General features: G+C 37.2%; 1 protein-coding gene across 7 annotated transcripts in view; it reads left to right on the top strand.

The window, feature by feature from the left end:
• The window catches only part of EPS15L1 (epidermal growth factor receptor pathway substrate 15 like 1), a 46,967-nt gene extending 23,485 nt beyond the window's left edge, over window positions 1–23,482 (top strand). For 6 of the 7 annotated variants that reach the window (XM_072845132.1, XM_072845131.1, XM_072845130.1 and 3 more), the window contains 3 exons: window positions 349–481; window positions 13,103–13,308; window positions 17,975–23,482. In XM_072845132.1, coding sequence (XP_072701233.1) covers window positions 349–481; window positions 13,103–13,308; window positions 17,975–18,121 — 486 coding nt within the window. In that variant the 3' untranslated portion in view covers window positions 18,122–23,482. The remainder of the gene's footprint in view (window positions 1–348; window positions 482–13,102; window positions 13,309–17,974) is intronic. The other variant, XM_072845133.1, reaches the window with a different exon arrangement.
• The last annotated feature ends 2,802 nt before the right edge of the window (window positions 23,483–26,284 follow it).

The following is a 26,284-nucleotide window of genomic DNA, read 5'->3' as shown; positions in this document are numbered from 1 at the left end:
CATGGTTCTATTTATCAGAGTGAAGGCCAGACTGTAGTATGACCTTTCATTGCCTAATAGTAAAAAGTAGAGTTTTACTTCCTTTTATTTTCCTCATCAGCTTTTTGCTAGGACTAAAAGTTCTAGAAGTACTTAAGTGATTAAAAGCATAAGTACTTTTGAATGTTAATGAAATCTTAGCACCTCTGTCAGTGGGTGTTAGCATCTTACACCACTGACATAATTCTGTAAATCTGTCCTCGTTTTTTGAAGTCAATGCTTTTGCTTGCATTTACTTGTAGCTTTCATGAAACAACAGATCTTTAACAATGTGCTTACATTCTTTTTCTTTTCTTTTTTCTCATGTAGTCAGTAGCTTCAGACCCCTTTGCCTCCTCCTTTGGAGGGATGGGATTCTCAGATGACCCTTTCAAAAGCAAATCAGACACACCAGCGTTACCACCGAAGAAAAATGTCCCTCCACGACCCAAGCCGCCCAGTGGTAAGGAGGTTTTCTTTTTTTAATAGCCAGTTCCCCCAGTTTTCTGTGTATTATTGGACATAAGGACAAGTTGACAGCCTTCTATCTCATTATCTTATATTTCAACCATGGAGGAAGGTATGAGATTTATCAGTAAATTGGCAGAAATTGTCGGTAAACCAGACTGGAACTCTTCAGACTGGAAAACAGATGATTAGGGAGTGGTATGACAGATCTGTAAAATCACTTGTGGCAGGGGAAAATGGGGGGAAAAAATTCTGTCTTTTCCAAGTAAGCAACGAATTAGATTAGTAAATGGCACCTTCAGAATAAACAAAGAGGTTTGTTTTTATACAGTACTCTAAATTTAGGAATTTTTTTTTGCCAGAGAATATGGTGAATTCAAAAAAGTTGAAGTGCGCTTAAAAAAGAACTAGATAAATCTTAGAAGAAAAATCCAACAGGGGCAATAGGATCTACCAAAAGCCAAAGTACTCTCTCTGGCTCCTGTGTTGCCGAATGTCTGCAAGGTAGTCTGAAGTATGGCTGTATCTTTGCCGGGTTATCCTGAAGATGTCATTAACTATCCCATAGATTGATCCAAGGTTTGGAAAATATTATTTAATACAGTAGACTTATAGGCAGGCCATTGCAGCAGCATTAGTTTGTTCTTGTTACTATGATTTTTATTGCTCAAGAGATGATGATGCATGCTAAAACCCTGAAATCAAATTATGAGGTTCTGTGTAGGTGAGTATTGATGAAAATTTGTCAGGAAATCATAGAATCATAGAATGGTTTGGGTCGGAAGGGACCTTTAAAGATCATCTAGTCCAACCCCCCTGCCATGAGCAGGGCCATCTTCAACCAGAGCAGGATGCTCAGAGCCCCGTCCAGCCTGACCTTGAATGTTTCCAGGGATGGGGCATCCACCACCTCTCTGGGCAACCTGGGCCAATATTTCACCACCCTCATTGTAAAAAATTTCTTCCTTATATCTAGTCTAAATCTCCCCTCTTTTAGTTTAAAACCATTACCCCTTGTCCTGTCGCTAAAGGCCCTGCTAAAAAGTTCGTCCCCATCTTTCTTATAAGCTCCCTTTAAGTACTGGAAGGCTGCTAGAAGTTCTTCCCAGAGCCTTCTCTTCCCTTCTCTTCTCCAGGCTGAATAACCCCAACTCTCTCAGCCTGTCCTCATAGGAGAGGTGCTCCATCCCTCTGATCATTTTTGTGGCCTCCTGTGGACCCTCTCCAACAGCTCCATGTCTTTCCTGTGCTGAGGGCTCCGGAGCTGGACACAGTACTCCAAGGTGGAGTCTCACCAGAGTGGAGTAGAGGGGGAGAATCACCTCCCTCGACCTGCTGGCCACGCTTCTTTTGATGCAGCCCAGGATACGGTTGGCATTCTGGGCTGCGAGCGCACATTGTCAGCTCATGTTCAGCTTTTCATCCACTCTACAGATGAAAAGCTCTAGGATTGTGGAAAAGTTCTTGAAGCGGTCTGTTCCATGCTTGCCTTGTGTAAATATTTTCTACTATTGAGGTATGAGAGAGCCTTTAGTAATTACAAAAACCCATAATATATAATGTTGACAAATACCAACTAATAGGACACAAATAAATAAAAGCAGAAATATAAAAGCTGAAAGTAATCTTATTTGCCATTGTGAATGATGTTATTTTTCTTTCTTTGTTTGGTTTTCAAGGGAAGTATGTAAGTGGCCATCCTTTTCTTTTTAAGAAATGTCTACATAAAATAATTTAGTGTTTAAAGGGCCTATATAAAGTTGAATGAGTCAAACAAATACTAAATTACCTATATTATCTCTTTCATGTGGTTTCTTTCTATTTCTTGTTTGAAACATGATTATTCCTAGCAAATACAGTGTAACAGTAACAGCAGAGATGAGAAATACATGCCATAGGATTGACTCACCTGCATGGGGTTTTTTTGGATTTATGTCTCTTCATTCCCTCTTCTGTACATATTGAGGAATTTTGGAGAACATTTAGCTTTAATAATTTGTTTTGAATTTAGTCATGTGCACTCAGCCTTTAATCAGTCTTTTAAAAAATTTGTTTAAATGTGTACCTTCCCCTCTTCTTGAGAGACACAATATTTGTAAGGTTCCGCTGCTCTACCAAAAGCAAATGTTGTTATGATAAAATAGACTAAGGAGGAAACAAAGCAGGGTTTTTTTTAAAGCAAATGAGCCTCATGTGCTTATGCAGTTATACTCCTCCCTTCCTTCCACAACTAAGGCAATCTTCAGTGGTTACTTAAAGCATGAGAAATTATATAGTAATATACTGCGATTCTAGCAAGAGATACAGGCGTACAAATGTGTGTTAGAAATGGGAACGCTGCTCAGAAAACAAACAACAGACAAGAAACTTCCGTTGTTTCTTACCTTTCTCATTGGTCTGTTTAATTAAAAAACAAGTAGGTGATAAAGATCTTGCTGAAGGATGAATAAATGCTAGTTATTACCAGACAAATTTGTAGTTTGCCTTTCTGTTCCCAGTTTACTCTTTTCAGTAAAACTGTTCTTTCTGTTGGGGGGGATTTCTAATATTGAAAAGCACTTGTATGGTTTGCTTGCATTTTGATAGGCAGGTGCAATGAAGATCTAATATAAAGCTTTACTTGTCCTCAACACTCTACAATCAAGTAGAAAATACTAATAAATATTTTTGCAGAGCGTTGAAAGCTGTCTGATTTCCCAAGTAGTTGTTGATAGGGGAAACTGGCAAAATCCACCAAGTACTGTTCCTGATTCAGTGCTTTTCTATATGCAAAGTTTTTTAGGAGTTATGTGACATGCAAGCATTATCTGATCGATCCATCGAGGTATCGCAGGGTGTCTTGGATGATCAGGGTACGGCCAAAATGTGCCACAGTTCCCTTCTTGCCCATGTGTCTGTGTTTTGTCCAGATGAATGAGGAGTTGTGCATCGGGTCTCGTTTCTTCACGAAGACAAAGGCCGAGTAAACCTTTGGAACTGAACACAGGGCCAGGGAAACACTTCAGACAGAGCCTCTGTCTGCCAGTTGGTGAACGTCAGATCAAAAGGCCTTCAGATGTACCTGGAAAAACCTGTGAAAGGAATACGTAGTTCAGATTAGCTGCTCTCATATAAAGGCTCTGGAGACAGTCTTCATACCATGCTTAAGGGAACTTTTCTGCTACTGCCAGCTTTCTCAGTAGCAGGATTGCAAGTGGGTAGTCACTGGCTGTATAAATCCTGACCTGTTTGCTGGCTGCTTGTAAAGTGAAGATTGGTTGGTTGTTTTCATTTGGTTGGTTGGTTGTTTTGGTTTGTTTGGTTGGTTTTCGTTGGTGTTTGTTTTTTTTCAAAGCTTGGACATTGAGAAGCAGCTATGATCTGCTGGCTATATTAGCAGATACTTCAGTTCACAAATGTCTGTGGTTGTTACTATCTGGCAAGGGGAGGCAAACACTTACTGTGTGGCATGGATTAGACACCCTTGAGATCTGTATCTTTCCCTTCTCAAAAACTAAGGTTAAGAGAGGGGATGACAATCATGAGATTATTTCCTTAAAGTTGTATTTTAGGCTGAATCTCAGGCTTACACTTGTTCTCTTCTTCATAAATCATTTTCCTTTTTTCTCACTGCTTTTTGAACCAAAGTCTTTCAAGATCTTTTAGATGTTACACAGTCTTAAACTGATCCTTGCTTGGTCTAAGAGAAATTTCGTATGTTTGTTTTTCTGATTAAATGCTCTGTTGTGTTTTTTCACTATAACTGTTTAAAGGTAAAGTGCAGAATCTTTAAAGAGAACTGAAGGAAGGCTAATAAATCAGTGAATAAAAATAGAGAATGACAAGGAGAAGGTGTTTCAGAAGCAGCAAGCCTGGATACCAGTGTGCATCAAAGCTCCAACATATCTGTTACATGCAAAGATTTGAAAAATTAGTATCTCTGTCCCTTACCTGGTTTAAGATTCTCTTTTTAGGTTGAGGAAGATGAGCTAAGAAAAAGCTCCTTAGCTTTTCTGACTAGACTGTTCTAATAAAAATCCCCAAGGGAGTATGTGCATGTTCTTTCTCTTCAGGAATACGTTCATATTCCATGAAGTTTCTAATGGACATTAGGTTTCGTCCAGCTCCCCTGGGACTTGGCTGAAGTAGTTTGATGTTCACCAGGTGGTACTGGAGAACTTGAAGGTTTCTTTGGAGAGAAGTGGAAGGTTTTCTAGATTTATTGATGCTGTATCTTGAATAATGCTCAAAAAGCAGCAAAAAATTATCCAGATGTTAACAGGCCTGTGCTTTGCATAATGGACTGGGATAAACGGAAAACAAGACAATATTAATTACTTACATTAACAAAAATAATAGTAGTGTATATTGACATACTTAAGCAAAGTTGTCCTGTGACAAGGATCTAAATTCCAGTACAAATTATTTTCTCAAGCTGTCCTGCAACATAGCTGAGTTTTTTAGATTTATAAGTACATTTTATTTTCTGTCATAGAGTCAACCTGTAGTGTTTAGCACTACTGAACTTCTGGTCGCTTTATATTTCTTACACTAGTTCTTGGGTTTTGTAGGACTTTTGTGTAGTTAAGAATAAAAAAGTCTGAAAGAGCTGATACACTGAAACCTGTCAGTTAAAATTATTTTTGTAGGTTCTCACAGATTAACAATTATGTTTTCTGCCGTGAGCTGCAGATTGAAATCAGTCAGAGTTCACCTCTAGCTAGTTTCTAGGTAAAAGTTGTTGATTACAAAAAGAGAGAAACAGATTTTTTTCTCTTTTTTCTTTTTCTTTTTTTTTTTTTTTTTAAAGTACAGGAAGTTGCTGTGTGGGTGTCAGTGATTGGGTTATAAGTAAAATTCAATGCTCTAGTGCTTTGATCGTGGGACCTACTGCTTTTGCCCCACCCTTACCACTTCCTTTAAATGCAGCACCATGCATTCCACATTGCGGTTATAACAGTACTGTTAACCAGTGATATTAGTGGAAGAACCTTCACCACTAACCAGTGTGTAACCTTCAACCTCTTCTAAATTTTTATTGCTTGCTTATAGTGGTTTTGACCTTTTTAACCTTGAAAGAATATAAAAATCCTAAAAACGCAGGAAGAAAACGTACTTTCCAATTTCAGTGTGCTTTCTTCTTGCAATGATTATTTAATAAAACCAATTATTTTTATCACTAGCTATTTTTAGCCTGTGTAAATGTTATAATTCATATTAAATGTATTGTATATTAGTGACTAATAGAGGTGGTGGGTATTGTATTAATAGTGAATGTCTTCAGTGCTAATGTACTTTGAAAAATTCAGTTTTTCTTTGGGATGCCAATACATAAATAGCAGAAAAATATCATGTAACTGGGAATTCAAAGGACTACATATTGAATTCATCCCATGTAAGAAAGAAATTAGTGGATTTATTTAGCTGCTATTATTCCAGACTGCATACAGTGAGTTTGTCAAAGAACTTTGGCTTTGTTTTTTGATCCATTTATTCTTTGTAGCTCTGATATATGATGGCAACTGAATTTATAAATTGGCATTTCAGAGGTTAGTGGTTAACACCTCTGTCTTTGAGTTAAGGACTTAGATTCCGTTCTCACATTGTTTTTACGACTGATAGTGGTTTTGAAATGTCAGAATATTGGAAAAAGTCTTGAGAAGACAGAATAGGGCACTAAGCAGCCTGCCTTGAATTAGGAAGTATGATTCTAATCCCTCAGAGATGCCTGGCTTGTGTGGAGCCCCAGAAGAGCTCAGTGCAAGCACAAAGGTTTGCACAGTATTTAATATGAGTGACTAGAAGTTACTACCAAGTAATAGTAATGATGCTATTGATAATAAATTTAACCAGCCAAGGTGTTAGGGTTCAGCATCAGTACCAAATCACAAATTGCAAAACTGCTAGATGTATTTTGCTGTCCCACCAATGAAGTTAGAAAAGGCCTCTACTGACTTAAGCAAAATCTGGCTGATCAAGTCCTACTTTTTTCATCTTGCCAGTTGACAGATAAAGAGAAATGATATCTGAACCTGTTGGTGGCTTAAAAAAAATGAAAAGGGGTCAGGGCTTTGAGATCTATTAAAGATCTATTAAGATCTTCAGGATCTTAGTATTTTATAGAACTAATCTGAAAACTCTTTTAGCTGTGATGCATGTTGTAATCCATCATCTACAGAAATAATAATTCCCTAGTTTTGGGTGAGGATGCTTTGCCCTTTCCTCACAAGTGTGGTTGCTGGAGAAGGTTGTTGTCAGCCCCAAAGAAGCTAGAAATGCAAGAAAAACTTAACAGCGAACTCACAGAACAGCTTTCCCTTCTGTTCATATGGTGCATGGACCTTGGAAGGTAAATTTAGGATAGATGTGCCCACTAAGTGCTCATGATTAAAAATGTATACTGAAAGAAAATATTCTGAAGGCAATTTGACTTTAGAGCTTTAGTGAGTGGATACCCAGATGGGGGTATGCACACATATTCCAGGCTTACCTGGACCAGAATTGTCTAACTAGAAGCTTTTGGGCTAGATTTGCTCTGTGGTATGTCTTTTGCATCCCTTGAACCATTTTAGATGCCTCTTAACTACTACTGCACATAATCAGATGTTTAATGCTGTCAGCCACCACTATGCTTGCACAAATCAGAAGGGCAGTGCAAGCAGCTCACGGAACAGCAATGTTTGTGCAGCCCTGTTCTGCTGCTGTCTTCCTTTATATTTGATGCTTCCTCCTCCTTTATGTCAACGATAAATATAGTTCTTTTTCGTATGTGTCACTTCTCTAAATTTAAGGCATTTTATGGTTTGACTGTTTTTACCATTTTAGACTTATTTTTCATCTATAAAGCAGTATAAGAGCACTGACAGTTCACATTGACCTCATACTGATAGTTGTCAGTGAGGAAAAAAGAGCATAGATCTCTGCTACTTTTTGAACTGGACATATAAATGTTGTTTTAGTAGTGTTTGTTTGCCTATGCTGTGTTTTCAGTGTCTCAATGAGATGAAAATTAAGACTTCACAGTTTGTTCAGTATCTTGCTTAAAAAGACATGCAAACCAAAGCCTGAAAGCTTTGTTGTGTGCACTTACTGATTTCATTTCTTGAAAGAAAATTATGTCTCGTGAATACTTAGTATTTAAACACATCACATTTTTGTGGCCATTCTTTTTGACCTGCACCCTGTACAATGTCCCCAGGATATGAATTTGCCTAGAAATTTGCTCTGTGGATTTAGTGAGATAATCTTAAGAAGAAAGAAACCATGTTAGGTATAATAGATGTAATCAGGGGTTAAATTATATTAAGCAATCAGGGAAAAAAAGGAAAATAATTCCCTTGCATTTATTTGCATGGACATATTCAAGTTGTGGGGATCAACGATTTGGGCTAGAGTACAGAGGTCTGTTCTTTATTCATTGCATGATCGCAGGAGTACAGGAGTGTGATGTTTATTTCTGAGTGGTACCACACACCTGTTTCCTTAGAGCTTCTTGAGTACCCAAGGTTATTCACAAGTAGCACAGTGCCTGTTTACCTTTATTTTTTCCTCATCTGCAGCCAAGAGTGAAAAATTCAGCCTCAAAGTTTGTGACTGACAGGAAAACTTTTTTTTGTTTTTCATGCCTTCTAGAAGACCTGACAGTTGCATTAGAACACAGGCATCCCTTGTTGTGTAGGATAAATGACTCATGGGTGGAGCACCTGCCCAGCCACAAACTAAAAATTCCATTCACGCTTTGATTCTGTTGTTTATGCTGATCTCTCACAGTAAAGATATTTCAGTACCGATTGTTGAAAGAGGTTGTTCAGAATCTGTTTCAGAACAGATTGTTGGGCTGAATGTATAACGATTTCTCTAACCTCACCTTTCAAGAAGTTCATAGTTTTCAGAATATTTCTCTTAAGCTAAGGTTTTCAGAGTCACAGGCTAGCTCAAGGTGTGAATTTTGCAAATACTAAGCAAAAACAGTTTTGAGATTTTTTTTGCATAGGAAAAATTCTTTCTTCTGTCACTAAAAATCTATATTGTGGTTTTGTGTGAAGAGCTTTATGGCCAAACAGTTGAGTTTGAAATACAGTGCAGAAATAGCCCCTTTGGAGGACAAGTATCTTTGAGTATTCTGTAGAAAATTGGTTTTAATTTAACTAACCTTCAAGCACATTTTGAAAACTAGTAATAAGTTTTCTGTAAGTTCCTAAAGTTCACAGTTTTTGAAAGTTTTACTCTGCATCAGTGGAAGAGCTGGATAATTTTACAGCGTGGTGAAAAACATGCTGAGTAAGTTAGGAATGATACATAAATTTGGTAAAGTGCCAGGAGAAAGATGTGCTGGGAGGCACCTTACATACTGCATGGTCTCCAAAGTTTTCTAGAGTAACACTGCCTCTGGCATATAGAAGACATGAGAGGTGGGAACCTTGCTATTGGTGTTATTGTGTTCAAATATAATCGCAGGTATGGACTTAACTCACACTGTCACTACTTATCCTATGTAGCATGACTGACTTCTTAAAGCATATTTTTCACTTTAGAGAGTTTCCTGGAAAGGACTGCTTGTTTAGTGAAAGTTTAAAGTCATGTCATTTCAACTCTGCCCTGTTTGCCTGTGAGCATGCAATAATCCAGTCTCTAACACATGAAAACATGCTGCTTCTCATCATTCAGTAAGATACTCTTCTAGGCAGGACCATTGTTGAAACATAGAATATAGACAAAACTATAAATGTTTCACTTAATTTTTTCATTGTCAGTATCTTGAAATTCAGTAAGACAAATTCTGTAATTGCATCCTACCAGTGAGATTATATTTGCCTTGAACTGTAGATCTCAACCCTAAAGTTTGCTGTGGGGTATGAAATTAGATAAACCCTTCGCATGGGTGGAGTTCACTATAAGTTAACAGCATTTGCTGTGGTAAACCATTTTGTTCATCATCTCTTTTTGCTGAAGTGAGCCCTCGGTGTGGTTTGGGTGCACCACTTGGGTAACTGCTGAAACTGCTGTGGTTTCAGAATAGGACCTGTTTTGCTTTTTTCTGAACTTTTTTCCCCTGAAACTATTAGCAGAAAAATCAAATAAGTAAGGGTTACAACTGTTTGCCTGCACTTTCGTACTGCCATACTTCAAAAACGATGAGCAGGATCACGTAAAAATGTAACATTTTCCAGTGAATGCAAGATTAATGCAATCTCAGTTACTACTAAAAGTATATTTTGCAATATTACGATTTTACCAATGTCCTTCAGTTCACTTGGTGACTTTTTAATGTGGTTTGGGTATTTTTGCTTTACATTATAGAAATACTGTACCCACATTCTTGACATACTAAATGTGGGAATACAAAAATCTTTGTGTACTGAAGTGTACACTTACTGCACTGGGAGATTCACACTTGGTGTAAGCCAGCAAGGGTGTCAGAAAGATCATTCTGGTGGTGTTATTACTAATTTGTGGCTAATAAATGAGTAAATTCGAACATCGAACTGAACCAAGCAAACTTCTGCCAGGCCTCAAAACCGTGTTTGCTGAGTGTGGCAGGATAAAACAAACTATCAGTAATGTACAAAGTGTAGCAAAAGAGAGCTCGTTGAGGACTCTGTCCTGAGTGCCAGGGTTGGCGTATTCAGCATGGGCACTGCAATTAAAATTGCTCTGCAAAAAGTAAACCTGATTTTATAAGGGTTTCCCTCTTTCACCTTTTCTTCAGAATAACAAAATTCTAGCCCTCTTCTATTCTTTAACATATAAAAAACTGAAGAAAATGGCACTCGGGACATAAAATGAAAATTTTCAATATTATTAGCAGTTACTCTAGTATTCATGGTGACATTTCCTCTACAGCAAAGTTGTTCTTTGTGATCTGTTGTGAAGATGAAGCACGAGAAACCCCGATGCTCTTTGTGTACATTCTGAAACCACTAGGGGCTTCGTGCAAAAACATTAAACAGGCCACCTCGAACAAACAGGTTTGCTGAGCAAATACGTTGCAAACCCTGCGTTTGTATTAACAGTCACCAATTCCACAAAGTGGTTTCGGCAACAGAAGGTTTAACCTAAGAAAAGGGCAGCTTAAAATGGGTCATTTTTGTCTCTATCAATCAAAAGTGGTTTGGGGCAATATAGGATGAAGGGTACTAGGGGAATTTGCTTGCTAGTAACTGGCAATAGAGGAAGGAGAAAAAAAATGTCGAGGGCTCTTGTTTTGCCTTGACCTTAAATTAGAAATGCAGATACTTTAATTCTCTTTGTGATTTAAAATAAGATAAAATAAGTTAAAATAATTTACAATAATTTGCTCTTTTATCTGGAGAATTACCTACAAAACGCTGAGTTACTCATCTCTTACCAGGTGTGCTTAGTTCCCTAACACTGCATAGCTGTGACTGAAGGTGACATCTCCTAAAGGCCGTGGTGATGAGTGGGATGTAAATGCAGCAATCCATTTTGGAGAACAAAACGTGGCTTCTGTTGATAGGAAAGACAGTTTGAAACTGTGGTGAAGGAGGGTCCATGCCTGTGGGGAGAGCAAATGCTGCTGGTATTTCCTGTATATTTTGTCACTTCCTTCCATGAAGGACAAATCACTGGTCTGATCTGCCTGTCTTAAGAAGTCCCGCATGTGGTTGCTAATATGGGTATCCGTGTATCTTTGCCACATCTGTTAACCAGGATGGAGCATGTACTGAACCATGAAAAATAGTACTGGAGTGAACTTTAAGAGATCTCCTTTATCCTCCAGCTTCAAGGCAGTGTGATTTCTAGAAACCGGTTCTCAAACCTCATGGACGCGATGATGGAATGCAACAAGTTCGCTAGGCAGCCTTGAATATTCTTAAGTTTTGAAAATGTTACAGATTGGCTAATGTAAATCTCCCTTGGTAAAATCTAAATCCATTAGCCTTTTTCTTGATGAAAGATTTGCCTACAGGACTGTGATCCCCTTGAATACTCTTAAGACTAAACAAATCCAGTTTTATCTCCTACTGCATGTGTCTTGTTTTCTACGCCTCTTTCTCTCTGCTTGTTCAGCTGTGGACTTTCTCGCTTCACATTTTCCCTGAAGCACAGTGCCTGCAAGCGGTCACTGTATTGCAGGCCCAAGTATGATGTTAGCACTGAGATAAGAGTCTGCATGATTCCTTCAGCTCCCCTGTAAATCTGTGCCTGGCTGAGTTTGAGGACTATAGGTCCCTGCAGCCCGTGCAATCATTAAGGAGGTGCCGCCAGCACGGTGCGGAGCCTGCTGATGGCAGAGGGCTGTATGTCTGGCGAGGTGAGTGCAAGGGAAGATGGACTTTTGGTTGGCCCCTGGGATAGGAGAGGCTGACCTGTGATTTAACGGCAGGTGAAGACAGGCTGCTGGATAGGTTATTTATTTAGTGCAAGTTTGCTGACCTTTATTTCTCTTTGAGAAATTAGGATTTCCACAGATTTGAGCAAATATTATAAAGTTCATGAGCAACTACCGAAGTACCTTCTTAAAAGCTATCGGGCTATGTCTTAGACATGTCAAGTACATACTCTGAAATTTGGGGGTTCGACTCCATTTCTCTGTGCTTTCCTAGTATGTGTATCCTGGTGTGAATAAATTATAAGATTCCTATTAAATTATAGTTCAAAGAATTGGACATTTCAAAAAAGATAGCTTTATTAATGCAAATAATGTATGTAATTCAGGTTATTATGCAGGAAGTTGTAAATATTTTTTTATTTTAAAAATGTTTCAAGATTTTCCTTTATCATTTGTCGAGTACACATTATAATCAGGATTGTTCATCCAAGGAGTATTTTCCCTGGAGGCTAGATTGTGTACTTGGCAGGAGCAATCTTTTCCTTCTTTTTTTTTTTTTAAGAGAAAAAAAAAAATTGCATTTATCTGTTTAGTTATTGGACCTAACAAAATAGTACTTTTTGCAAGGGGAATTAAAACTTAACCATTGAGGTTCTAATTGCAACTAATAAAATATACAACCATTATTTATGAGCATACACAATAGTTCCTGTGACTTCATTTGTTATTGGGGTGGAATATAAGAACAAGCAGTCCCCTACAAAAGGTGGGTTGCACAGCAAGCACCCCAGAACAAGGTGATTTCTTAATCAGTCTCTTTTTCCCTTGTATGCGTGGTGGTAGAAGGATAAATCAGTTCCAGGAAAAAAAAAACCAGAATGCATGCATTCTGTAAAGTCACAGATAAGTTACTATTTAATTCTCTTTAACATGATAATTATTTATCTTTAATTTTATATATATTTATATAAGTATTTTGTCTTTTATATAATCCCAAACGTAAACTTGAAATGTCTCTAATCCTGGAAAATGAACTAAAGTCATACTTGTCAAATTCTTCTGACCAAATGTCTTTATATTGGGTTTTATCATTTTAAATCTTGATGGTATTAATATTGCAGTATGTGTAAGTAAGATAATAAATCCATGTAAATAAAACAACTGTTTGAGATGATTTGCATTGAGAAATGAGCACCATTATGTTTGGTGACATTTTAAACCACCCCAGGAAGAATGGATGATGCTAAAGTATATCAGCACAGTTTCCTATTTAAGGGGTTTGCATTGTCCATGGTAAGTAACTTCTCTTTTTCTCCTTTTGTTTTTTTTTCCTAAACTTTCCAGGTAAAAGTACTCCTGTAAGCCACCTTGGGTCTTCAGATTTTCCCAAGCCCCATGATCCATTCCAGCCATTTGGGGCTGACAGCAGTGACCCGTTTCAAAGTAAAAAGGGGTTTGGGGACCCATTTAGTGGAAAAGATCCATTTGCTCCCTCCTCTTCAAGTAAAACTTCTAAAGACTCTTCCTTGGGGTTTGCAGACTTCAGCTCTGTAAGTTAAGTTCATTGTCTCTGAGCAAACCACTTTCTGCTCTGCTTGCAGCAATCTATTGGGTTTTTGTTTTAACTGCAAACCTACTGTTCACTGGCTTCTGTCTCTTAGTACCTTCATGCTGTCCTCATTGTTTTTGTATTAATATTTCTGTAATAAAAAGGCATTATTTCAATAAAAAAGAAGTTTCATACTAAATTTTAAAGGGTTTACTTGCATTTAAATTATTTTAGTACAGTGTGCCTTTACTCACAAATTCTTTGTAGCAGAATCTGTGTATTGTTTTTGTTGCATGGAGGCTATTTTGTAAACTGATTTTTGGGAGCCAATGATGTAAAGATTCAAAAACAATTGTTGAAAACATTTATATAGCAATTTCACCATATCCTGAGAAGCAAATCCTTAAAGGGAAAGATTCCACAAAGTGTTTGTAATTGTTTGTGAAAAAAGTTCTGACAATCCTGTCACAATGTTTGCTGTATACGATGGAATGTGGTCATAAAGATACGTATATGAGACAGAGACGGAAAATTTAGCTGTTGAATTTTGTTCCCATTATTGATACGGTAGAAAAGCCCTTGTTAGACAAAGAAAGCAAAATTGTTTTGTAGAACCAATATAGAAACGTCCAAACTGCGCTCCAGAAGACAGTGTCAGAAGGTTTCAAAGCAAAGCTGAGTACCCATTCATTAAAAAATATGAGGGTTTCTAAAAGCCTGGCTTTGTTTTTAGTGCTGGCAGGTACGTTATTGAATTGGAAATCGTTGTAAATGTAGTAGTAGTGTGGTTCTTATTGCTTCCATGAGTAGATAGAAATCTGTTCCATCCACAGCCTCAGGCTTCTTCCTCCTTTCATGTGTTTTTGTTCTGTCACATTGCCATGCAGTAAAATTGCCAACTTAATCTGTTACTTAACTCTGATGGACACAGTTCACAGTGTTCGACAAGTGGAGATCTTTAAGCCGAATCTTTCAGGTTGCTTATTTTTAATGTTTTTTCCCCTAGTCATTAGTTAATAGTAAATGTGTATCACTTTCCTATTTGATATTGTTAGTTGAGGTCATCTGTGCATACTTTTATCTGGCCTCAGTGCTTTAATTTATCTATGATACTGAAGACGTCAAAGTTCAAGATATTATGTATGCTTTACCACAGTTAGTACTAGCCTGTTGAATTTGCACAGTTAAATTCTGTGATTGTATACAAAATGGTGACATTCTTAATAAAAACAAGACGCAAAACTTGCTTTATCTGAAATTTCTTGAACAACATCTAATTTCTTCCTTGAATGAAAGACAAATAATGGAACGGAATGACTGTTACCCAGCTATTGTCGTCTTTCTTACAGACTGCATTTCTTAACTTAAAAGTGTGGCTTACACTGAGTGACTGTTTCAAATGATTAACCAAAATCTCTGATCCCCATCCCAGTGGGTGCTCTAGTGTTAAATTTGCTGTGCCATCAGGTTTTCAGGAGATTAACTTTAGAAGATAAGGAAAAAGTAGGAAAAATGAGATCTTGAGCAGTAGCCACTTATAATTACTGTTAAGTGGCACTTTATCAAATGAAATTAATTTTTAAATCAGTTTTGTGAATTGCTTTCTACTGCTGTAAGAAAAAAAAAAAGAAGTGTTAACTGAATTTGACTGAAAAGAGAGACTTGATCCCTATTCTTTTCAGTTTGTTGGGGGTTTTTTTGCTTGCCTGTTACACACTTATGTTGCTACACTTGATAATCCCGAATCCTTCTGTATGAAGTCTTAAGTGTACTAGTTACCTTGTAATCAGCAAGAACATTGTGCTTGTCTTCGCCTAATGTTTGGGAAACTTTGTTCATAATGGCAACTAAAAGCAGTTTTACTTATGGAAGGTTTTTTGACACACAATTGAAGTCCATGGAATTTGAGAACAGAATCATAGACTCGTGTAGGTTTGAATAATTGAATAACCTGGTTTTTAATTGGAATTATTTATTGTTGCAAAGAAGTAACATGAGGACCTTCACTAGATTTTAGTAGCACTCTAGAAAATTTGGCTTTTTTTTTGAGACACTGGCAAATTCATGCACCCAGAGTTTAAGTATATTCTCATTGCATTCTTAACTTTTCCACTGGCATTACATATGACTCTCTGGAACAAAACAAAGTCTTTTGGTAACTCATATTTCAGGTGTTTCTAGGTTCCAGCTTCAGTTTACAGAACAACAAGAAAAGCAATCTTTCCACCAACAGAAGGTGTTTAAATTTCCAAGAAACGGAGCACTTAGAACTAAACTAAAATTTTTCTCTTAATATAAGCTGGTAATTTAGTAAACACAAGTCAGTGTAGCTTTTTGTGTATTTGATTAGTTTGGCTGCAGTCTGCTGTTTTCCTCATTTATGCCTTGGGTCTAGCTGTACTTCTGAAAAATTAAAAAAAAAAATAAACAAAAAGAGAGGTTTTTAATGAAATGACAGATATGTGATACATATTTATAGACTTCTTGAAACCTGGACACATGCAAAGAATTTGTTATTGTATTAAATGACTTGTAATTCAGTTACATTACCTTTCGATAGGCAATCTGTGCAAGAATCAGTGGCATTAATGAACTGTTGCATATTTCACTATCTAATGATCAGAGCTATGCTCCTGAAAATTTTACTTTATGCTAACCATTTGTAATAAGGCACATCCACATTTCTTTCCAATGAATCGCTTGCCTGTTTCCCCCCCTTTTTTTTTTCCTTTGCCCTCTGCACTTTTAACCACAAAAATATAACTTGTGTACCATAAACAAGTCATAATTGAGACTCTCATAAGCTTTGGAAGACTTATCGTAAGATGTAAGCTATATAAGTAAAACTGTTTTCTCAACATTAAAAAAAAAAAAAAGACACCCCGGAGGGTTTGACCAAAGCTTATTGTATTTCTGAAAATAGTAACTTATTCTCCATCTCAGCTATATGATCTTTTTGAATTCTTGGAATAAGTGGAGAAGTCCTACTTCCATTTGAATCCGTCTTTACTGTATCTTGAAAAAAATAATCTGTTTAAAATCTTAGTGAGCTTTTAAATCTTACCTGTCAGCTGACATTATTTAAATGAGTAATGATAGTAGGTTTTCTTCATTTTAAAAGTAAAATGTCATAAAATGTGTGGCATTTTTATTGTATTTCCGTAACATTGAATGCAAAGGTCCTCATCTAAATTTTGATAGCAATGAAAGCAGAGGTATTGTTTGAAGAAAAGTAATTTTAAAATAGTCCTCTTCTTTTGCATCAGATCATCTGAAAAATCATATTGAGAGAAATCAAATGAGGAATTGTGAGCATCCAGAAGCACATAGATAAAGCATAATTTAACTAAATTATGAGTAAATGAGAATTGGACTTGGCTTGAAAGAAATTCAAATAGACGCATTTATTTAAAAAATATGAATTATAGATACAATGCAGAGTGGAAAAGGCAGGGGTGGGGGCCATCGCGTAGTATATCGGCAGCTAGGCGTAGGTCTAGCCCTTAAAGTTGCGTTTAATACCCGGTTCGATATTTCGAGCTTGCCTGGGAAGGTGTAGCCGTATCAGCGAGTGCAATGGCATATTTTGCTGTGTTCAAAGTTGCTATGTTGTGGACCACAGGGCAATTTTTGCAGTATACATTCAGCTGAAATTGAAACTATAAATTCCATCTAGTTTTCTCTTCAAAAAAAACCCCAAATAATATGTTTTCCTGAACATTCAAAAAAAGATAGTACAAAGCAAATTTTAGAAGTGGGATATAATGCAAACATTTGCATGCAGCTGTGCGAACGCTTCTGTTAACATCATCCTCTTCAGCAAATGCTAAAATTAAACAGTAACGGATTATATTTTAGTTTGAAACTGTTATGATTTCACTAAGATATTTTAATATTTTGTGCAAAAAGTTCAAACAAGCAAAACTTTTGCATACTTCAGTGGTAAATACTGGAATATAGTTTTGGAATCGTCTTGCAGCAGTGTACTTAAATGTGTTTTGGGAAGCTCGAACAGTCTTAGAAGCTGAATGTTATAATGTGTTATATTTCCTTAGTGTTTTCTGCTGAAGTAAATTGGATTCTCGTACATTATTTCTTACTGGAAAAACTCTGCATATATTTTATGAACAGTAACAGAAGCACTTTTTGTAACTTTTGATTTGGTGGTGAAACTTCCCACAAATCGGCAGTCTCCAGAGTCATTATTAAAACTCCTCACCCTTAGCAGGAAATACTACAATAAAACTCTCTGCAATGGAGGCAAGAGTAAATAACTCTTGTTTTTACCAGCTATTTACTATTCTTAAAAATGGATGTAGGTTGCTATGCTCCCAAACCACTAACTTGCTTTTTTTGTATTTGTGGAGTTTTTGTTTGGCTCCAGTCCCCTGGCCATTTTCATACACAACTGAGACATGGATGCAGGGACGTGCAGCCCAGATGGGTTAGTTTCCTGGTGGGAGGAGGAAGAAATTAAGGAAATAAATTAAAGGATGAAGTGAGGAAATCAGTGAGTGAATTTTTATCTTAATCCAGAAGAACTACTCTAAGACAGCTTGGTATACTCGATCCATATATTTAATAAGTCTGATTCATTGTATTTTTCACATAATTTCTTCTAGCTTTTTAGTAAATTTATTAATTTATTTTCCGTTTTCATTTTTTAGTTTGGAAATGAAGAACAGCAGCTGGCATGGGCAAAGCGTGAGAGTGAAAAAGCAGAGCAAGAAAGACTAGCTCGATTGCGGAGACAAGAACAAGAAGACCTTGAGTTGGCTATTGCGCTCAGTAAGGCTGATATGCCAAACTCTTAAATAGAGGTTCTTTGGCTCCACCCTGTCCAAGTGAGACCTTTAAACGTGGCTTTTATAAAAATACTAAATTCTTGGTTTATGTTGTGAAAATAATTCTAGTCACCTTCAACTCTAAACAAGACTGGCTGGTCACGTCAAACTGGGCTCTGTGTGGCTTTTCAAGTGCATAATATGCAGGAAACACTGTATAAGCTGTATTATACGTTCTAGATAAAATTTACTGCTTGTAAGAAATTTAATGTATGATCCTGAGATACTGAAAGCAAAGTTTCTTTATCTGGACGACAATGTTGCATATAGTAAACTGCAACTTGTGAATCTGGCTTTTTATTACCTGAATTCCATTGGGTTTTTGAGGCCGCAGTATGAATTTCAAAGAAAATGTCATAAAAATATAATATTTATAGAATTAGCTTTCACTTGTTACATTTATTTAATAATTCATGGTAGGCTAATCAGTATGTCATCTGCGTCGTGTACGTCAAAGTCTTCAGCATAAAATTCAGTATTGGATGGTCCCTTTTTATCCAGGAGGTGTGGCTTTTACAAAAGAATCTGGCAATTTCTATATGATGAGTACAAACATAGTGAACTGTATAAAATATTATGAATTTGAAGCCTCTATGAATGAGTCGTTCTGCTAATTTAAACATTTGTTTGCATTGAGTTTTAATAATTGTACGTGATGTTGTAAAAGAGGGAGTTAATTCAGTTGTAGTAAATGGGACAAATAATTTGGCAATTAAATCATTAGGCAAAATCTTGCTTTATCTCAAGCAAATATGATTGCAGGGTTGTGATACAAGTTTGAGTGCTGCTTTCATGTAAAATCAAGCAATGGAAAACGTACGAAGCTTGAACAGTGTTCATCCCTACAACTCATTTTACCCTCTTTTGCTCCGACTGCCAGAACATAGACCGTGTTATTTGTGTTACCCAATTGACTGTGCGAGACCGTCTTTACCTCTGTTTCTTGAATTCCACCTATTTTACATTATGGGGTTACAGATCAAACATAATTTAGCTGAAAAAAGGCCAAGTTGAAACAGATTTTATTTGCCAAATACACGTTCATGCGTAAGTTGTAGAAGTACTGGTAGACGGGATTGGCTTTAAAATACGGCTTGCAGTAGTAAGTAAGTCCAAGTAGGAACAGATTTTATATACACCTGTAGAACTCGATACTTCCACCTGGTAAGGATAACACAGAATGTGTTTTACATGTCATATAGAAAATAAGTCCTTATGATAAGTCTGTGAATGATTTACTTACTAAAAATGCCTTTTCTCATTACAGGAATTCTAAAACTTCAGTTGTCTTTGCCTTGGACTTTTATGTCTAAACAGAGTAGGCATCTAGCACAAAATTTTTAAAATGTCCTTAATGTATATCTGCTTTCCTGTCCTTGGTTGTGTAGGAATACAAAGCTTAACAGTCTGTGTTTTTACTGATGCAGCCCTTATCTTACAACATTTTCTCTATTTTTTTGAAGATGTGGTATATTCCTTCATCATCTTTAATGCATTTATATTTTTTATGTCCTTGCTTCCTTGCTTTTGTTTTTCATCATACAAAGATAGTGCCTGTTCACTGAATGAGAACGCTCTTTCCCCATTCTGTTGTAATTGCCTTATTCTGGATGCTTTCCTTACACAGAGATAAGAATCAGATCGGATCATTTTAATCTTCTTAGTAGTTTTCAGCTCTGAAATGCAGCTAAGATGTGGTACTTGTTGTCTCAGGCTTCTGTGAGTAGGTATATGGGCGAGTGCATGTCTGTGTGTACGTACACAGGCACATCCATCCCTTTACGTATGCAGCAATACATATGACAAAAGCGAAACCCCATATCTCAAAATGCAGTTTTAGGAGTCACAATTCCCTGTTTGCTGTGTGTCTCCTGTGCTAACGGTACTACAAATAATGTGAATCTTTAATTCCCCTCAGAAGGGGAGAAGAGGCATTCTAGTATCAAAACCCAACCATATAATGATCTTTAATACTGCCTTTTAATGACCCCTTTGGAATGCAGTAGAAGATATTTCTAATTTTACAGAACCTGATTTGAAATCCCTTCCCATTGTGGTAATTGTTCTCTAAAATATGTTAGATTAAACAATCAAACATACTAAAATGTCAACAAATGCTCTTTGCTGTTGGTGTACAGGACTTGAAGTCTCTGAGAGCAAACTTGGGTCTGTCGGTAGCTAATATGAGATAAAACTTTTGCTATGAAAGAGCAATTTTCAAAATGGAATGGCTGCAGGATTCTCAGTGAAGTTAAACAAGTTGTATCCATGTGTAAGATTCTCCTTTTCATTTTCATTTGGGCCTGAGTCTTTGTGGTGTCTCTTCTGCTACAATAAAACCCCATTCATGTGTAGTGCCATTTTAGAAAGGAAAACCACTTTTGGACTACTGCTTGGATGACGTCACTCCAGTGGGACGGGGTGGATGAGCTAAATAGCTTGATTCATTTTCTGAGTTACGTACCATAATAAGACTTTCTGCTACTCTGTCAGTGCTCTCAAATACTGTAATTTATAACGCTTCTGAGGCAATGAGTCGGTGTTTTCAAGATGTTCAGCAGGAAGCCAGAAATGTGAATTAATCTAGCATTCCATATAGTGTTAGAACTAATTGCTTATTTTCCTATTTCCTTATTGACTCATTCTTCATATTTGCTTGGACAGTAACGGAAGATCAAGCAAATGAACGAGGACAGAACATGTCCTCTATGCACAATGTATTAGATTTAGTAACCTTAGGTTTACTGAAACACTCTTGATTCAAAATTTTAGACACTGCGGTAGAAGAAAACTTAGCTGTGATTTCTCCCCATTGTATTTAATACAGTTTTCCTTGTAAAAAGGAAGATGACCCACGTTCTTCCCTTAGGCTTGTAACTCACTGTTTTGTATAATACCTGCACTTGTTCTTCTAAGAGAAAACGTTTATCGCAAGACATTGATCATCTTCTTCCTCCAGAACAGTGAAATTTAAAGCACAAATAGGCCTATCGCTATTTGGGCAGAGAAAATATGTACAATGCAAGATATATAAAATGTGAGTATACACAATGCATATACAGTGTACATTATGAGATCCATATTATTTGTGTCTATGTGTGTATATATATATAGTGTATTGTATAATGTAATAATAGTGTGTGTATATACTATATATGTCCACATACTATGTCTAGTATATAGTTACTTGTGCTGTACATAAAATGTGTATATACAATGAATATGTAGAATATGCATATATATTCTATATATTAAAGCTTGTGTGTATGTATGTATTCTCTAAACAGAGATGGATACAGAAATGGAATTTTTACAGAAATGCAGATTAGATCATGGCTCTTAGAATTTCAAAGTTCTGGTGAAAGAAAAAAAAGGAGAAATGACTACTAATAAATTTGTTTCAAGATTACTTTCATTGGCATGAAAAACTGCGTTGGCTAGCTGTGCCAAGTGTGAGAGGGAAACCTGGCAGAAAGTAGGTATCATCTGACTGGATGTGATTGCACATTCTTTTGAGTTTTTAAAGTGTCTTTTTGAATTGTAGGCTCAATTTCGGATCTTCTTGCATGTGATGGTCACGTCATCTTTTCTTTTTTCTCTAGGCTGAGGCAATGATTTTTCTCCTACATTTGCTTGTAGTTTCACTTCTCTCTTTCTTTTTTCCCCTTTTTTAAAAATTATTTTAAGGAGCTATTCCCGTACACGCTTATACCCCAAGCAGTCGCACACTAAGGTGGAAAACATGTTTTTCTTGCTTCATTCCAGTGATATAGGTTGCATATAATTGTCATCTGGATTTCAGCTCTGGTTTTCCTCCATTTCCACTTAAGCTTTTACTTCAGGAGGAATGACTATCCATTGCATTCTTGGCTTTGAGGAAAGAGTGGAGGTGATTCTACTTTCTACTCAGATAAATTATTAGACTCTGTGGGACATTGAGCAATCACAAAGAGTTTAGTAGGCTTTTATAGTGGCACACGTGTGTTTTATACAGAGTATCGTCACTGCTGGAATGACTCATGGAAAACCATGAATTGCACACGGCACCGAGGCACAACAGCTAAAACAGGAAAGACGGACAATTATTCACGTTGAACCTACGCATGCAAACTTTGCATGTAGGACACAGGTATTGAATTACCCACATTATCCTTTATAGACCAGTACGTTCACATTTGCCTCGAGTGGTTTCCCTAAGTTATATTCAAATAGTCTTGTTGTAAAACATACCAGTCATTCTGCAATAAAAACAGATGCTCATAAAAGTAGTACTTCTACGATAATGCTGTATGAAATATTTTTATATTGGCAAATTTTTCCTTATGAAATCTCTGTCCTATGAGGATCGTCAGTCCTTACTGTGTTTTGTTTCATGTAATGTGCTCTCAAAGTGTAGGAAATTCCAAGCTGTGTCTGACTGTGTAACCTTTTTTTTTTAATTCCTGTCTGTGAAATCTGTTGTCAGAAATTTTTGTAGAAATTATTTTGTCATCTTATGCTCAAAGATAATGCACTTTTCTTGGATTCTTCTTATAATCCTTTTGGGGTTACTATTTCTTCTTTAGTGTTTCTCCATTGAGAAGAGTATTTATTCTGTAGAACCGAGGCCCAAGGAATTGGTCCAAGTAGAATTGTTGCTTTCCCTCGTGTAAGAGTTTGATTTTTCCCTTCTTCTGCGTTTTATTCCTCCCTCTCAGGAATTTCATTTCTGTTTAATCCTTATTTAGAGTTGGAACTCTGTTAAAGTGAATTGATCTGTGCTAATAATGATCTAGTTCAAATATCTTCCTACACTGGTGGAACAGCTAAGTTTTTGTTGTGTGTCAGCCATTGCATCTCTCTGTAGACTTCACAACAAACATCTTTTCTTAGAAAAGAATTTTGCTTGGAGTATGGTGGAATCATAGAAGATTTATTTTTAGAGTAAATATGTTAACTATTATTCATTGACACGCCTGTTTTATCAGTTGATATACTGCTCTTTTTACTTGAAAGTTTTATAAATAAAGGCTAATTTGTTATAAACCGGAATTTTCATTTCTCCAGCTTCTGCCTTCCCCTTTAAGTTTAACTTTAAAAGGAAAACTCCCAGAGACTATGGTTCCTTCTGCTGTTACAATTATAGAGTGCTCTTCTGGTGTCCCTTTTAACATGACGTTCTTTAGTCTGACCTAAAAAAGGTGGAAACTCAAAGTGGAAACTACAATGTTGACCTAAATTTGACTAATATTTCCAAATATGTACATTATTGTAGTTATATTTATCTTTCAAATATCATAACAAATTGAAAGGTATTTTAATTTTAACCCATCTCATGTGTTTATTGTTTAATAAGAGAAATGTTATTGTTTAATATAATAAATGAAAAGTTACTTTTTGGAGCGCTGAGACTTCGGCAATCTTTCTTTACGGTTTTTTTTTCCCACAATTTCACACGCTTTTGTGTCAAATTTGTGAATCTCGCTTTGAACAACTGCTTGATTCTCTGCGTTGAGATCTTTTTTCTTTTGGCTGGTGCCTTCCATGCGCTGTTTTCCCTTCTGTCCTTCCCCTTCTTCCTTATCCCGGCCACATTTGGTCTGTACAGACCAGTCAGAAAATCCAATGCCGCACCCTTTCCAAAACAATTTGTGTGCCGCAATGCTAAACATCCAGGCAATTTATACTGGGAGGGGTTAGAGAGATCACCAGAGACAAACCCTTTCTGCTTGCTGGAAAAACACACCTCACTATCGGACTATTCGACATTATTCACTTTGACTCACTATTCTCCCATCTGTTTGTTTTATTTACTCTGCTTCTGCACACATGGGCATGGTTAACAATAGATTGCCAAGGCAGGTTTCTCTTGAAATTGCTCTCCAGCAATATTTTTAGTACGTTGACATTTTGAAGCCAGGATTTGACTGTAGTGTGTCGCAGACAGGCACAACTTCCTACCCACGTTCTCTCGTCGTGTAATGCTGCTCTTCGCTTACAAAAACCTGGGCCGCAGCTCCGTGTTTTGCTCCCACTCAAGTTTTTGGAGTCTGACAACGTAGCCATCCGAACAATTTCCCAAATACCTGCCCGAGCTCCGTTGTCCATGCCTAATCCGAAAGGACTCCCTGTAGCAGGCATCGTGTCGAGGCCAAGAAGCTCTTCACTGGGAGGGGAAGAAAAGCGTAGGCATCCTGTTCAAGAAGAAACATTTGCAAGTGGAAACTCGAATATAAAGGAACTCAAAGCTACGAGCCCAGCTGTTAAACCTCAAAAACAAATGTAGCATTTGTTGACTGTGCCTAAATATGACCCAAGACCAGCTTGTGTTGTGAAAGTCTGAGCCTTGCTGCCATCCCTGCCACTGAAATTGCAGTCATATTTTTCCTGGGGAGGCGCTACCGGGAAAAAATTGCTGAATCTCCTGTCTGCTGCACATGACTATCAATTTAGTCACTCTGAACATCATTTAGCTCCTGTCTGGTTAGCATTTTTTTAATGTAATGACCGCAATTAAAACCTTTTTATTAGTGCTGATACAGCATCTCTTACAAATGCTATAGCCTTCCCTATTGATGAGTTCTCATAACGCTCTGCACCAGCTGCAAACATAATATAGTTCTGCTGTTTAACTTCCCATAAATGTCCTCAATCACAGCTTTTCAGAAGGAAACTGTACAGAAGAACAAAGCCTTGCACTCTCTGCCCATCCCTTGCACCCGCAGGAAGGGCACCCAGGCATCCTATATCCCTTATTTTGCAAGTGCTTGCAATATAAAATCATTAATATATCAAAACCTACTTAGGCTGTCATCATGCATGGGCTGTAAAAAAAGTGGGTTTGGGGATTTGAGGATTTTTTTGGTGTGTTGTGTTTTGTGTTTAAGCCTTAGGCTCAGTAGCTTCTCGCCTAATGTATTAAATGTCACAGGGGATGTCCAATGTCATATTCCAGATGTTTCCTGATGACATAATGATAGGTCAGAACTCCAGGAATGCTCTGAGCTGTAAGAAGTGCAAGAAACCGAAGTAAAAGTGATTTAAAGGGATACTGTATTTAATTATAAACCTGTAAGTTCATCTGCAATTTCTGCGTTGCTGAATTTATGCTTACTACAAAGGACAGAATACTTTTGATTTGCTAAAAGGAATTATAATTGAAGCAGGTGAATAAGCAGGTAACTAATGCTAACTGTGGTTACAGAGTAAATGAAAACTTTGTTGCTCCTGCTCTCCTTGTGCTTGGAAAGGTGGTTTTGTTAAAGTTCATACATAAAGCAGTGCATATGACTCATTTTTTTGTATCTACATAAAATATTATAAGATCAAATAATTGTGGCTGAAAAGTCAGACCTCAAAAGATTAAATCAAACACATTTTCTGCCTAACAAGTTTAGGATAAATCCCTGCCGCCTCTGTGCGCTTCAAGCTGAGAGGACTGTTTCGAGGCAGAGGCTATTCCCAACCTCAGCCTAAGTGATGGGGAATTGCTTGGTTGGGATCAAATAGTACAGAGCTTTAAGGGGTCTCTGGGAATCAATAACTTGAGCCAGTTACCTCCAGGGCCTGGGAATTGTGTATGGCTACGTGCTTTAGGTTACTCGTGTTTGGCTTGTAAATCTATTCCTTCTCTTCCAAATCTATGGGAAGCACATTTCTGAACGGAGGTGTGCCTAAGCCTGGGTCTTCGGTCATGGCAGAGGGGGGTTGCTGCAGTCCCAGCCGGTTTCAGGAGCTCCAACTGCTCTGCTCTTGGCACGCAGGATGAGTCCTGGGCAGGTGGGACCCGTTACAGACCCAGCTGAGAGCGGCTGCTTCAAGGACACGCAGGAATTTTAAGGTTTGTAGATGCCACCAAGTACGTTTCGGATGTTAGCAACGGGGATCGTTTTCTCCCTATTAAATTACACGGGGTTTGGATTGAATTTTCCTCTTTATGTTTCCCCCCAACACTGCTAGTTACCATAGCGATGGCTACATGACTTTGTTGTAGTTGTTTTATTTAAATATAGCAAAAGAAATTGCTAGAGCTTGGGATTCTGGCTTCGAAAATTCAATTTAAGAAAAGCCTAACAGCTACTCTGTGTTATAGGTGCACAAAATAGCTTTAGAAACCATGGAGCTTCTACCACAGAAAACCACAGAACCACACAG

Source organism: Ciconia boyciana, chromosome 24 (assembly GCF_034638445.1).
Source record: "Ciconia boyciana chromosome 24, ASM3463844v1, whole genome shotgun sequence".
NCBI classification, from domain to species: Eukaryota; Metazoa; Chordata; class Aves; order Ciconiiformes; family Ciconiidae; genus Ciconia; species Ciconia boyciana.
Note: the sequence above shows the minus strand (reverse complement) of the source record. Positions and strands in the feature narration are given on the sequence as shown.